The sequence below is a fragment of the Schistocerca piceifrons genome, chromosome 8 (assembly GCF_021461385.2).
Source record: "Schistocerca piceifrons isolate TAMUIC-IGC-003096 chromosome 8, iqSchPice1.1, whole genome shotgun sequence".
Lineage (NCBI taxonomy): Eukaryota > Metazoa > Arthropoda > Insecta > Orthoptera > Acrididae > Schistocerca > Schistocerca piceifrons.
Genome location: NC_060145.1, coordinates 328,937,246 through 328,952,284, shown reverse-complemented (window position 1 = coordinate 328,952,284; position 15,039 = coordinate 328,937,246). Strand labels below are relative to the sequence as shown.

General features: G+C 38.5%; 2 protein-coding genes across 2 annotated transcripts in view; one reads left to right on the top strand and one right to left on the bottom strand.

Moving 5' to 3' along the window:
• The window catches only part of LOC124711805, a 64,548-nt gene extending 56,497 nt beyond the window's left edge, over nucleotides 1–8,051 (bottom strand). The window contains exon 1 of the mRNA XM_047242028.1: nucleotides 5,688–8,051. Within this exon, the coding sequence (XP_047097984.1) occupies nucleotides 5,688–7,856 (2,169 nt within the window). The 5' untranslated portion in view covers nucleotides 7,857–8,051. The remainder of the gene's footprint in view (nucleotides 1–5,687) is intronic.
• A 211-nt stretch (nucleotides 8,052–8,262) lies between these two features.
• LOC124711806 (ankyrin-1) overlaps nucleotides 8,263–15,039 on the top strand; it is a 150,749-nt gene continuing 143,972 nt past the window's right edge. The window contains exons 1-2 of the mRNA XM_047242029.1: nucleotides 8,263–8,668; nucleotides 12,532–12,779. Of these exons, the coding sequence (XP_047097985.1) occupies nucleotides 12,603–12,779 (177 nt within the window). The 5' untranslated portion in view covers nucleotides 8,263–8,668; nucleotides 12,532–12,602. The remainder of the gene's footprint in view (nucleotides 8,669–12,531; nucleotides 12,780–15,039) is intronic.

Sequence of the window (15,039 nt, the reverse complement as noted above, 5' to 3'; positions counted from 1 at the left end):
AAGATACCTCATTATGTTTTAGCACAGAATATGTTCTAACACTCTACAACATATCAGTGTCAAAGATATTGGATGGTAGTTTTCTGGATCATTTCCACTTCCCTTCTTGTAGAAGGGTGTGACCTGTGCTTTTTTCCAAGAAATAGGAATAGGATCTCTAATAGATTATAGTCAGAAGATGGACTAACTCAGTTACAAATTCATTATCGAATCTGATAGGGGTTCCATAGCTTACTAAAAGTACATCGATTTAGGAAGGTAGCTAAAACATAATTTGTAAGTAAAACACACTACACACTTGAAGATAACTTACAGGTCTCAGAGCAATGGTTATTAATAAAAGGTGATAATTTCAGCACCCTGTCACACTGCAATGCGTAATCACACTGTAGTGCTTTTACGAGCCAGTGGGCCATGATCTATAGTGCATTATAGTAATGTTTAGTCTTCTTGTGAGTTCAACATCTCTCATTTGAGGAGATGCTGATTCAAGTTTTCCAGGCAGACTGAAGGGTGGATGCGGAGATGCAAATGATTGTGGTCAAAACTATGTTTTTATCATAAGATGTTTGGTGCAAATTGTCTCATCAACAAACCATTTTACAGTGTGGATGAACTGGATGAAACGTGGAGTTGTTAAGACAGGTTGCCTTTTTATTCACTCTGTCTAGCAGTCCTGATCTAGGTTTTCCTAACTATTTTCAGGTAAATGTCACGTTGGTTCTTTCAGCAAGCCACAGCCGAACACCTGTCCTATCCTCAAAAACACACTTACATATTCTATGTGTATGTATATTGGAGCTATTTATTCCTGGATAAATGAATAAATAAAATAATAATCAGAAGAAGAAGAAGAAACTGAATTTTACTGATAGAAGCAGGAAATATAAAAATGCAGTAAATGAAGCAGACAAAGAAGACCATAAATATTTAAAATGTGAGAATGAAAGAAAGTACAAGATGCTTAAGCAGGTAGGGCTAGAGCACAAATGAAAGGCTGCAGAAGCATGCTTGACTAGGGGAACGACACATGCCACCTATGAGAAAATTAAATCACATGGCAAGCCAGTGTTAAGAAAATAAGTAAAAGCTGAAAGATGGAAGGAATATACAGGGTGTACATAAAGTCCAGCAACACTTTCAATTATTTATTGCACAAAAACTAAACACTGTACAGACGTCATATGTTGCATTTTGAAGAGAAACTCTGGAAATTTTTCTTTACAAACATTTGATATGCAAACCATGAGTGACCTGGCAGATGTCAATACGGTAATCCCAGCATGGCATCCTCGACTGTGGTAGTCGCTTCCCGAATTCTCTCCTGGAGCTCTGCTACATCACATGGTACATACACCAGATCGTTAATTTATCCCACAGAAAAAAGTCAAACGGAGGGATATCTGGTAACTGGGGAGGCCATTTCATGAAACAGCCGTCCCCTTCTGTAGCATGGACAGTCCATTGATGCGGCAGCTCTGTGTTCAGGTACCCATGAACTTCACAATGAAAATGGAAAGAGCACCATTCCTGCTGAAAGATGATTGGAGAGTCCGACTGCATTTGAGGCATCAGCCATTGCTGCAACATGTCCAAGTAGGAATATCCAGTGATGGTGCTCTCTGCTAAGAAGAATGGCCCGCACAGTTTTCAATGTGACAAGGCACAAAAAACATTTACCTTTGGGGAATCACATTCAAATTTAATGCATTCGTGTGGACGCTTTGTACCTGAGATTCAACAATTATGCCTGTTCACTTTCCATTTGTGTGAAAAGTGGCTTCATCACTAAAAATTAGGTGATCAACAATGCCATCCCCATCTTCATTCAATTGTTGGAACTGCGAACAAAACTCAAAACACTTGTCTTTGTCGTCGTCATTGAGCTTCTGCACTAGGTCCAATTTGAATGGTCACAGGACTTCCACACTGTCACTGGAGCCATTTTGAGTTCATGGGATGCACAAAACACATATTTCTTTGGACTCCTTATGAATGTCTCTTGTATGTGCTCCACATTCACTTCACTCCCAGTGGGACGTCCGCTTCTATTTGCTGGGCACAAGCAAAGCGTTATAACAAATTTGTTGTGCCAGTGGTAAATGGTCTTCCTTGTTGGTGGCTTCTTATGGTACTTGGTTCTAAACATCCGTTGAACACCAACACACAGAAAGCTAGCTCCGCACCTGAACTCACCATGTTTGTGACTAGCACTGACTATTGGCAAATTACCAAACTGCACTGCAATGGTGTGTGTGTGTGAAAAACTTTCAGGGTTTCTCCTCAAAATGACATATATATGATATGTGTACAATGTTTGGTTCTTGTGCAATAAATAATTGAGAGTTTTCCTGGACTTTATGTACTCCCTGTATATACAGGAGAAATGAACCTTAAGACAATCTTTTTAGAAAGAGTAGTAGCAGAGGTGTGATACAGCGAGAAGAATTCAACAGGATACTGTAGGACCTAAGTCATAACAAGGCCCCTGGAGTAGATGACAATTTTCCAGAATAATTACGAACCTGGGTAGACTCAGCTATGACAGAACTGTTCCACCTTGTGTGCAAGTTATCAGGACAGCCATAACACCTGCTGACTTCAATTAAAATATAATAATTTCTATTCTGAAAGAGGAAAGTGCTGTAATATGAGTTAATTAAGTAATGGTTGAAAAATACTGAAATGAATTATTTATAGAACAATGGAAAAACTGGAAGAATCTGTCTATGGGGAACATTGGTTTGGGTTCTGCAGGAAAGTAGGGGCACATGAGGCAGTATTGACCCTATGAAATATCTTACAAGATACTTAAAGGAAATCCTACATTTATGCGAGGGACACACCTACTGAGAGACAAAGTTGAAGCAGAAGATGTCTGAGAAATCACTGTGCCTCCTTCAATTGAAATATAACAGGACACACTGAAAAGGTAGAAGATAAAGTCTGTGGTGTAAGCCCTTGACCGAACTAATGGCCCGACTGCTGGCAGAGTGCATACTTTCTATCCCCTGTGGCATTACGAAGTCTCTCTCATCCCAGCTGTCCTTTACCCCTGGGAAAGATCTCCAGTACTCATTCTGACAGTAGGCGGAATGGATCTGGGGCCATCCTGGAGGGACTGAAACAAGGAGAAATCACCACCCTCCCCAACTAGAATCCAGGACTTGAAGGGTCAGAGAAGGACACAGTGAGAAGCAAATATTGATGATGAGAAATTACAAGTGCAATGAATATTGCAATTCAGAACTAGGATGAACACACAAAGGATGACACAGAGAGAATAAAAGAGAGGAAATAAGATTAAGATTAAAAAGTAATGGTGCAGATAACGGTTGATGCAGGGATACACTCAAGAATAAGTTCTTATTTCTGGAGTTCTGAGAAACTTGAACTGGGTAGGAGGATTCAAACAGGCCATTTGGTTTAGCAAGCAGTCAGGTCCCTTGAGTCAAGCTGTAGAGCGTGTTCAACAATTGGGTAGGTCACAAGTTGGTAATATACATCTATGCCCATTGCAGCTGACTTCAAGAAATTTGCATTCAGCAAATAATTTGGATTACTACTTCATACAGCTGCTGATCATCGATTCATGTGTAAGTTTCATAAAGCTGAGATGGAGTATATGACAATAAAAATGGTCTTGATTCCTTGTGACAGCGTCATTTTCTCAAAGTGGGAATCAAGTACTGTTGCAAGTTTAAAAGGAGAGATACGTAAGACTATGATATAAAGACATCAGTCGTTACTCCTGGAGGTTTGTGTCGGGCCAGGAACATGCATGGATAGCCGAATTGATTAAGGCAACCACTCGCAATAAGTGGGAAATCTGCACTAGAGTCCCAGTCCGACATAAATTTTTCATACGTCACAACTGGGTAATATTTCAATACCAACTGCAGCTGATGTCATGAAATTTGCATTCTGTGAATAACTTTGTAAAATTCACATTTGCTGGCTTTGCCAATTCACAACCAATTTGATATCTTTCAACCTATCCCATATTGTCGACTATGCTACAGATCAGTCTGCCACTGCAACCTACATTTCATAAAATAATATACACAGAAGAGAGTATTGCTGGCATTCTCTTCTCTTCCTGTTTACATATATGTAACATCATGTGCCCCATCTTTGTTATGTCAGTGGATGAAGTCAACATCTCTTGTTAGTAATTTCAGCTGACCCAATTCTGTGTTGATTCACATACTCTGCCACTTTCTTGGTGGTCACGCCTACATGAAATACTGAGAAGTTAGCACGTGTAGTGGGCAAACAACATGCAGGATTCCACAGATTGCTCTGACTTTTATTTACCATAAGGAGCACTGGAGGCAGCCACAGTGGCTGGGAGTATTTGGCAAGTTTTACAGCAATTGCGAGGGTAGGAACCTTGTAGAATCCTTGACCTGAATACCCTTTTCATAAGCGAGGATTACTGTTGTCACACATGCTCTGCCTCAACTGCCTCTGTTGCATAAACATGAGAACTATTATTACATACTGACCAGTTGCTAAAATTTTTTTATCAAAATTCTGCTGTTCTAATTGATTTCAGTTTTATAAAATATACTGTGGCTGCAATGGAATGGTAAGAATTTTTATCTTTTAGCCTCATACAACACATGAGTTTGTCCAATTAAGATCACTTACATTACATTAATACTTGTTTCATAGATCATAAATGCAAAATTTCATAATGATGTGGAACATATCAGCTTAACATAAGTTTTCCTTAGGAACAAAATTCTCCCCTCTTTTTTTTTCAAATTGCTGCTTCATATCTAAAAATTCATCTACTCAGTAGAAGGAACTGTCATTCAGAAGTACTTTTAATTGTTTTTGAATGCCAGCTGGCTATCTGTAACACTTTCAATGATACCTAGTAGATGCCCAACAGTTTCCGTGGCAGCATAATCCACCCCTTTCTGTGCCAAAGTCAGATTTAACCCAGAATAGTGATCATCCTTTCTTCTAGTGTTGTAGCTGCAAGAAAAGATAGTCTTCACTACTCTGGATTAAATCTGAATTTTTTACAGAAAGGGGCAAATTATACTGCCACAAAAATCTTTGGTCATCTACCAAATATAATCTGCACATGTTCATACCTTAAAACAGTGCAGTAATATCATCATGTTTTTAAAAGCTATTTTTAACTGCTATTACTGTTGAAGCCTCCTACAATTCATGATCACACATGAATGTTATTTCTATGTGTCAGACTGCATCACTCAGTACTTAAAATATTGAATTACTATCCAGAGTGCTTTAAATCCGCATGGGATTTTATTTCTCTGAACCTTGCCTCTTCTAACAATATAGGCTCCTTGAGCAAGTTTAACATGCGTAAGACTGGGAACTGATGGCAGCAAAAGGAAAGGCGGAAGCAGATAATTGTGGGAAACAGCAGTCGTCTGTGTGTGTGTGTGTGTGTGTGTGTGTGTGTGTGTGTGTGTGTGTGTGTGTGTGTGTGTGTGTGTGTGGGGGGGGGGGGGGAAGGAAGGTATTTTGTTTGTTATTTGACCCATAAAAAACTATGTAAAACTGAAGTTGTTTTTAACAGCTCTATACAATGGTACGAAATCATTGTTTCTAACACTTAGAGTGTTTTTTTTTATTTGTGCCCTGACTTAAAACAAACACAATGATTATTAAATAGACAGACCTATCATAAATGAATGTGTTACCTGGACATGAAGTGCTCGAATACGCTCATCATTAAAACTTCCTGGTGAGTAACATCGAAGTTGATGGTTTGTTTTGTTCACAAGGTTTTGTACAGCTCGCTCATGTTGCTGAAGAATGGCATTCCGTTCTCTGCTCAGGTTTTTCTGAACATCAAGCATCTTTCTATCGAATACTTCTGTACAGGAGAATGTCCTCTGCCGTTTCACTGGGACGTGGTGCTCAGTGGGGTCTGCAGAATGTGTACGTTTTCTTGATTTACCAGTAACCACAGGATTAGGTTTGACTTCAGATATTTGTTTTTGATTTTTATCTGTAATCCAGTACCCTCGACTACGGTAAGTCAGGTTCTTATTGGGATTTGGAATAACAAGATTCCTCCATCGCAATCTCACAGCCTTGTAACGTTCTTCATCAGTCTCTAGCTTTTTCAAAAGTTCCCATTCAGGATTATTATTGTCCGCATTCTCCTCTGGATCACTGCTCACAAACTCCCCACTGTCAGGCTTCACATGTTCAGTCTTTCCGGTCTCCAAATTGTCAGACTTCACTTGTTCAATCTTTACAGTCTCCAGGTTGCCAGACTTCATTAGTTCAATCTTGACAATCTCCAAACTGTCAGCCTTCATTTCTTCAATCTTTCCAGTTACCCCATTGTCAGGCTTCACTTGTTCAATCCTTCCAGTTACCCCATTGTCAGGTTTCACTTGTTCAATCTTTCCAGTTATCCCATTGTCAGGTTTCACTTGTTCAATCTTTCCAGTTACCCAATTGTCAGGCTTTACTTGTTCAGCTGCAGTTTCATCATCAAACTTCACTTGTTCACTCTTTATAGACACCTCATTGTCAGACTTCCATTGTTCAGTCTCCAAATTGTCAAGTTTCACTTGTTCAGTATCCAAATTGTCAGACTCCAGTTGTTCAGTCTTTATAAACATTTTATCATCAGATTTCACTTGTACAGTCTCCAAATTGTCATGTTTCACTTGTTCAGTCTCTAAACTTTCAGACTTTACTTGTTCAATCTTTATGGCAATCCCACTGGCAGGCTTCAATTGTTCAGTTTTTTCTGTATCTCTCACATCCGACTTCAATTTTTCAGTCTGCCCACCTTCAGACTTCACTTGTTCAATCTGTCCAACCCCCAAATTATCACTCTTCACTTGTTCAAGCTTTCCAGTCTCCCCACTTCTATGTTCTATGTTTCTATGTTCAGTCTCCCCACTCTTAGACTCCATTTTTTCAATTTTTCCAGTTTCCTCAATATCAGACTTAATTTGTCCTAATTTGTCGCCCCTTTGATCATAAGAAATAACTTGTTCGTTTTTTCCAGTGCTCCCTAGTATCTGTTCTGAAGTGGCATTTGGCTCAAATTTGTCTATCACCAAAGTACTGGATACAGAATCTGGTTTGACAGCCTCCGCATAATGTAATGGGTTGTTTTGCACATTAACATTCTTTTCCCCTTCTCTTGTATTATTTTCATTGCGGTTAAGGTCTAGTGTAACTAAAGCCATATTTTGGGTGTCCTGGAGAACGTTTTCTTCTGGTATCATAGGCTTCGGTTTAACTTCATTTCTTACATTCTTCCCATCGTCTAATATTAAGTTTGTAAGAATACCTGACTTCGTGGCATCATCAAATTTGGGAGAGTACACGAGTTTTGCAGCATCGAGGGGTAAAATGCCAGAAATGTTCTTTGCAAAATTTTCATCACATTTTTTAAATGAATCTTCCTCATTCGATTCATCGCTCATAATAGTTTCATCAAGTACAATAAAGCTATCGTACGATATATCAAACGGTTTCCATAGCTTCGCAGATGGAAGTGTCTCTGTAGTCTGCGAGCAGATGACCGAGCTGACAGTAATTGATGTACTTCCCTTTTCTGTACTACAGGATGCTATTGTTTTTTCATCACCAATATCTTCGCAGGGAAGTCCTTCCTGTTCTTTAATCGAAACTGTCTGAATCTTTTCTTCTGAATCTTCCGTCAGGCTTTCTGCGGACGAAACTTTTTCTTGTAAACCTGACACGAATAATTGAAAACCGGTGTCAACTTGTTTACAAATAGGTGACGACACAACGGGTGACTTGATAAAACGAAGTTTCCAAGGTGTAGAAGTATTTATGTTTTCAGAATCTGCAAAGGAATCCATGCCACTTTCCATTGTACACGCGACAATTTAGTTCTCTTTTTCTGTCATAAATTAAAATTTTCCTCACAGAAACAAGGTCTCCAACATTGACTAAACATCTACTGATAAAATACGATAAAAACTCTTTAGTAAATGTAACACATTACTATGTGCCAAACACATACACTATAACTGCTTCTTGCACAACGAATATGAACAATAAACACATTTAAACTCGCTCCAACTTTTCAATTCAAAGAGTTTACTAAACAAATAACACAGTCTTATGTCAAACTATGCTAACAACTTTCATGGCTACAGATATACTAGGTGCGTCTTACCTGCAAGAAAAACGGTGGGATGAAAACCTATAGTGACAAACGTGAAATGATTCGCCATTGAATCGAAATAAAAGCACGGAATATTAGAGCTTATTTAGTTAATTTGAGATTTGACCTGCCAATGTATTTATACTACTGTCACAAAATACATCGTTGGTATGTTGAGTAACGAAAGCGCTGCAATTGACGGAAAGCACTGTAGTCAAGTTCCGAAGTGGATAAGTTTTCATTGGAATTTTAAGGGGCATACGTTAATAACAGAATATGATACAATGCTTGCTGTGATAATAAGTAGTAAAAGTAAATAAAGAATATAGATCTTCAGTCAGTTTTGAATGACGAAGAGCTGCCACTATTATTCACCTGACAAACAGGGATTCGTCTGCTTATTGTACAGTTAGTGACCTCTGTTACAATATCGAGAGTGGTGCTAAGGGAACCAAGATACAATGTGATTACTTAATGACGAGGATAAATTTTGTCCACTGTTTTATAAACCGTATGGTAATTACACGTTATATTTTCATAAATACTCATCAGTTTTGCTTGCGAATGCTGATTTCCTTGTTTATAATTCTACACTTTACCTGGCTTGCAACTTCATTTCTTAATTTGCTACTTTATGAATCAACAATTGCTCTTAATCACGAACAAAAAGCATCATAGCTACCGTCAATTAACCTATAAAATATATGTAAGTAATCCGAACCATATTATGAACCTGACAGATTCAGTCAAAACAAAGGGATTACTAGCCATTGCTATGTTCCCTTATATTTTCGTAGGTACGGAAGGAAGAATTTGTGCAGGGGAATACACTTTAGTTCTAGAAGACCAAATGTATGTGAGGGCGACGGTGGCTATGGAAGCCGCACTTGTGATGTAATACGTAATGAGTATTATTTACGGCTCACTGACAGTGAATCCTTAAAAACACGGACCAAAATGGGATCTAAAAGCGTTGTGTAACAAGTAGTACCTCACATGGGAGATTCTCATTTTTCCAATGCTTCCTCACAAACAGTGTGACAAGTTATTTATATTGATGCATCTTGTAAATTATTAATTTTTAATGGGTAACAGTGGAGGGGTTATTGTATCAAGAAGGGTTCATTCAGTTTTTTCATCATGTCGTCACGGTAACGACTATTTCCATCATTATTATACGCTAATTTCGAGATGTAATAAACATTTGCTTAAGATGCTGCAGACCTTTGTGAATAACTCAGTGGACTTGTGTGATAAGAAAAACTAACGGGACTGTTGTTTTTTGGAGCCGTTCAATGCATCGTGAGATTTTATTATAGTATTTTTTAATGAATATATTTCTCCCACCTCCCACAACATTCTCAACTGAAATCTGACATTTTTTTAGATAAGTGTAGCGTACAGAGCATTAGTCTTCACACAGTGAAGAAATATTGACTCTCTCTCTCTCTCTCTCTCTCTCTCTCTCTCTCTCTCTCTCTCACACACACACACACACACACACACACACACACACACACACAGAGGTTCATTTTTTAGGGGGGGGGGGGGGGGTCGGAATTAGGACCATAAACGAGTTCAGTAACAAAAGTATGGAAGCATTCATTCACTCTGTTCATAAGGTTTTCATTATCTGCCACACAGAAGCACATCTGGTTATTAATGAGCATCATATGGTAACAATTATCTGAGTGATACACTGTGAATAGCAGTAGCATCTGATCCTGAGGGGCCATGGTTGGGGATGCTATGCAGACTGTCAGTGCAAATTCTTCATTGTTTGGAGTGCCATGCATGCTATCAGTGTAAATTTCTCATGAAATGCCAAGTATTGCATTTTCAATGCTGTAGTTTTAATATGTCAGTGGAAGAGTGTATCACTTGTATAAGGAGGGTTGTCATTGCTCTAGAACTGCATAATATGATAAGAGGTAGACTGTGTTCTTAAAAAAATTCTTAATCCCTCTGCTACTGATTTGTGAAGACAGTTACTATTGTATTAGTTAAATTCTTTGCTGTGATCCATCTGACTGACCACATAGTAAAATTGTCACCAGAAATCTGTTGTGTCTGCTTGTTAGTCAATTTATTAGGGCTTTCTTCTGGATTGGAAAGTCAGTTTTATTTCTTTATAGTAGTAATATTTCTCTCTCTGTTTTCAAGTCTTTGTGACTGATTTCGGTATTCCTCAACAATGACAGCTTGCCAATTTACATTTAATACACCAGAATACCCCTTATTTTAAAAATGAAATAGATCTCTATTATTTCCTTTCTGGCTATACTGTAGCTTATACAAAATTGGTGCAACTGAAGTGGCAGTTATTCTTGTATATGAGGATAGGGAGAAAATTCATTTTAAGCTCGCCAATTTCGTTTTAGTTCAACATGTTTTATGATAACTGAATAAATATTGTTGTAGCTTTTATGTTGCTGTGGTTCTCAAAGACCACCTAAATGAGAAGAAAACTGGCTAAAAGTGCTAATACATTGTAAAAATGATAAAAGTCACTTACTTGTGTGCATTGTTGTGTCTGTTAGGTATCACAGTCATATAAAAGGTCCAGGTACAATGAGAAACACATTTATGTGATTAAAACCTGTACCAAAAATCTCTGTAAATTATAGATCATCAATCACTATAAATTAGATAAAGAGGTGTGATGTGTGATGCACAGTGATCGCTATTGCTGTTGCTAAAACTTCAGCTTCTTTTTTTTTTTTGTGTCAAGATGCATACATAAAGTTCACATATTCATTCATTCACCGAGTTCCACATGTCACATTGTGTACAACCTTCAAGAGCCTGAGTGATACATTGACAATCGCATTGATAATCAGCTATTAGTAAACTGCTATAAAACTATGTGCATATTTAAAACAGTAAAATTATCAGAAATGCCACTAGTTTGCGAAAAGCTACTGCTTCCTGTGTTATATTAAATAGTTGCTTTTATCACCAAATGTTAATTTAACAAATTTAATGTTTGATGATCATACTAATATTTGTCGAAGAATACCATTTATTTACACGTGGCACATGTAGCTAGAGAGGCATATGTACAGTCATCTTGTCATGCAACTAACAGCAATCTTCAACCATTTAATCTGTATAATAAGATAATTTGGGCTTCTCAGATTAATACTTTCTGCTCCAAGGATCAAAATCACAATTTCCTCAAATTCTTGTAAACTATTTGGTTGAGGGCATGATGATAATGCTTTGCAAGGTAGAAAAACATGTATAGGGATGTGGTCAAGTCTGTGAACAAGACCGCAATAAGCTATGTGCTTTCATTCTGTTGTCCTGTGAATTTTACAAAACCGTTTCATTAGTGTGTCACTTTTTATGGTCTGATAATTTTGAAACCCTCTTCCTCTTATCACTGTTGCACTATTAAGTTTCTCTTTCTCAATACCTACTGTCACTGTCTGTAAGAGACAAACAGATTTTTATGACACAGTGTACGTATGAGCAATTCACTCGCGATGGAATCTGTGGAACACCAAATAAATAAATAAAATAAATGATATGACCCTCCCTTGGAATGACACTGTTCTACAGGTCCTATTTAAGTGATTAAGGATACATACAAATTAGTAAACAGAAACAGTTAATATGTAGTAGAAGGGCTAAATCTCTTCAGTTCATACTTGAATCAACCAGAATATTTACTAGTCACTAATTACTTTATGTCTTATTACATTTATGACACCAGAAGCAGTGAAGCTTGGAAGGTACTCCACAGCATGAAAAGAAAGTGAAATTCATAACTTGTTTTTATCATCTCATCCTTCGAATCCTCTTTTTATTTTGAAAGGTAATAAACAACCAAAATAATTTAACTGAGCTTCTGTTTTATATATTTATGCACTGCGCTGAAAGTTTGAGATAAGTTAAAATTGTGCCTCAAATTGAGATTTGCACCAGAACACTTGGTTTTCTTTTTCACTCTTCTGTGCCTATCAAACTTTCTGCATACCACTAGCTCATATCCAAATGTTCTGAATGGAAATAGGCTCTCTGACTCAAGCCATCGGTATAGCAATCAAGGAAAAAGAACATGTTGGAGAATGGTGTAGTAGAGGTTTACGTGACCATGACTTTGGTTTTAGTACTGCCATGAAATAATTTTACTTTTTAGTCTAGTATGTACTGTATTCGGTGTTTATTGCAAAAGATCAGAGTCAGTTTGTAAAATGTGCATGGATGGCACAAGCAACAAGAGTAATTTTCCAAGAATGATAGTGTCTGCATATGAACCTCAGTCTGAACAATTTCACCTTATAATGTTCGTAATTCATGTATGTTAATGTACTAACACTTTTGGTACTGACAGGCAGTCAGTTGGAGCTTTATATGCCATGTTTAAATTTCAGGGGCAAGAAGTGCACGGTGTGTTTGTGGCGCTGCCTCTTGCCAGCTGAGGGCTCACGCAGCCACCCTAGGCATGGGTGGTGCACTCAGCAATTTCTTCCAATCAGGCAGTGCCTTGCTGTCTGCAGGTAACCACCGAGGCATCTCGGAACAGACACGTACCAAAGTGCGTGACATCTTTGATGCACTTCGTGCTAACCCTCGGATTACTGTTCAGAGACTTGAAGGGCTGCTGTCACAAATACCCAAGGTAATATCGCATAGGCAATGTGTTTATGTGTAACACATTTTAGTAGCATATAGATGTCATTGATTGCTTCACATGAAAATTACAAAATGTTGCTAAACAAATAAACGGGGGATGGGGTAGAAGTCACAATAAGAATTGTGTCTATACTAAATTATTATGTCATGGAAATAATTGTTAATTTTCATCTCCTTGAATATATGTGAACAGTTGAAGCAGGCTTGGGGAGTATGGCTGATGGCTGGGGGGGTGTCAGTAGTTGCCAGTATAGGAATGTGGGGCAGAGAGGAGGCCAGTGCGTGGTGGAAAGGGAATGCAGATTGGCACTTGTAACATCTGCAATGATGAGCTTTTACAGCATCTGGTGATGTTTTTATACCCACATAAAATGTTGTGCAGAAAATGCAGCAGGGCTGATAATGACTCAATTGCTTTCACAGGTAGTCCTGCCTCTGATAGTAGAGGATAAGCCTGTGACAGTACTGGAATAGGATGTGCTGAGTGGGTGTGTCAGGCAGGTTACATACCAGTATCTTTCAGAGGGGTGTGAGCCATGTGGGATAAGTTAGGGAGTGGGTGTGGCATAAGAATGGACAGGTACGAGGGTAAGTCAATTATTATCCACAATTTAGTTATGTATTTGTTTATTTTGCTAGTACTGTCAATTTACATTGATGACACGTGCTTTGTTTATTTGTTGTTATATCTTTGCAATTTTCAAGCTGCTAGGTTGGTTTCATTATTGCTGCTGTGCTGTTAATCATGGCTGCTCCACTGTCTATTTGCACCAAAGAAGAGCAACATTCAGTGGTCTGGTTTTTGTGGTCAGAAGGCGTATCAGGGGCTGAAATTCATGAAAGACTTTCGGTACAGTACGGGAACAGTGTTTTGCCACAACGGCGTGTCAACGAACGGATTGAAAAATTCCGAAATGGCCGCACAAGTGTTACAAACGATGAAGGAGCCGGACGACCGTTTACCGCCACAATTGAAGAAACCATTAGCGTTCACGTGAAATGATTGTCATGGACAGATGATTAACTATTGACGAAGTGGCACACACGATGAAGGAGCCAGACAAATGTTTACCACCACAATTGAAGCAACTATTGAGCGTTCATATGAAATGGTTGTGTTAGACAGACGATTAACTATTGATGAAGTGGCACATCGTCTGCAAATTAGTCATGGTTCTGCCTACGAAATCATCCACAACAGACTTGGGTTTTGTAAAGTTTGTGCAAGGTGGGTCCCAAAACAGCTCACACAGTTGCATAAACAAACGCACTTGGACATCTGCAAGAAACATTTGGATTGCTATGGTAAAGAAGAGGACAACTTCTTAGATAGTATCAATACTGGTGATGAAACATGGATCCATCATTACGAGCCGGAGAGCAAACGGCTGAGTATGGAATGGAAACATCCAAATTCGCCATACGAGAAAAAGTTCCAAGACCCAACCATCTACAGGGCACTGGAAAATTATGGGGAAAAGGGCACAACAACTAGCAGTGTACGTTATACTGAGATGCTTACTGCCAGGTTAAAGCCTGCAATTCGAAGTAAACACCGAGGATTGCTGTCAAAAGGTGTTGTGTTGTTGCATGACAATGCCCGTCCGCATACTGCTGACCACACTGTTGAAATGCTCGAGAAACTCAAATTTGAACTACTGGATCATTCTTCATATTGTCCCGATCTTGCCCCTTCTGACTATCATTTGTTTGGTCCACTCAAACAGGCATTCAGGGGCTGTCAATTTGACTTGGTCGAAGCAGAGAAAGAAGCAGTGCATTCCTGGCTCGCAGCTCAACCAAGGACCTACTTTAATGATGGCATCAGGAAGCTTGTACAGCGATGGACCAAGTGTGTTGAAACACAAGGAGACTATGTCGAAAAATGATGTTCTTATGTTTCCTATTTGATTACAATAAAATTTTATAACTACTTTGTGGATAATAATTGACTTACCCTCATATATTGTATACGTGACAAAGTACTGCTTTGGGAGGAGTGAAAAGGTTAGTGGGTAGGACATTCCTCATTTCCGGTGATGATAGTAAATATAATATGATTTATTTTCCCGTCTAGGATTATATTTGTGATGTGGGGGTGAGGGGTGCTACTTTGGTATTCTATGGGATCAGACCGTTTTCCCTATTCAAGTAGTATTGGGTCTTGAGACAAGTGTGAGAAAGAGGTATTATTCAAACAGCCTGTGGAAAATAAAGGATTCCTACTGTGAAAAAAAAATAAAACA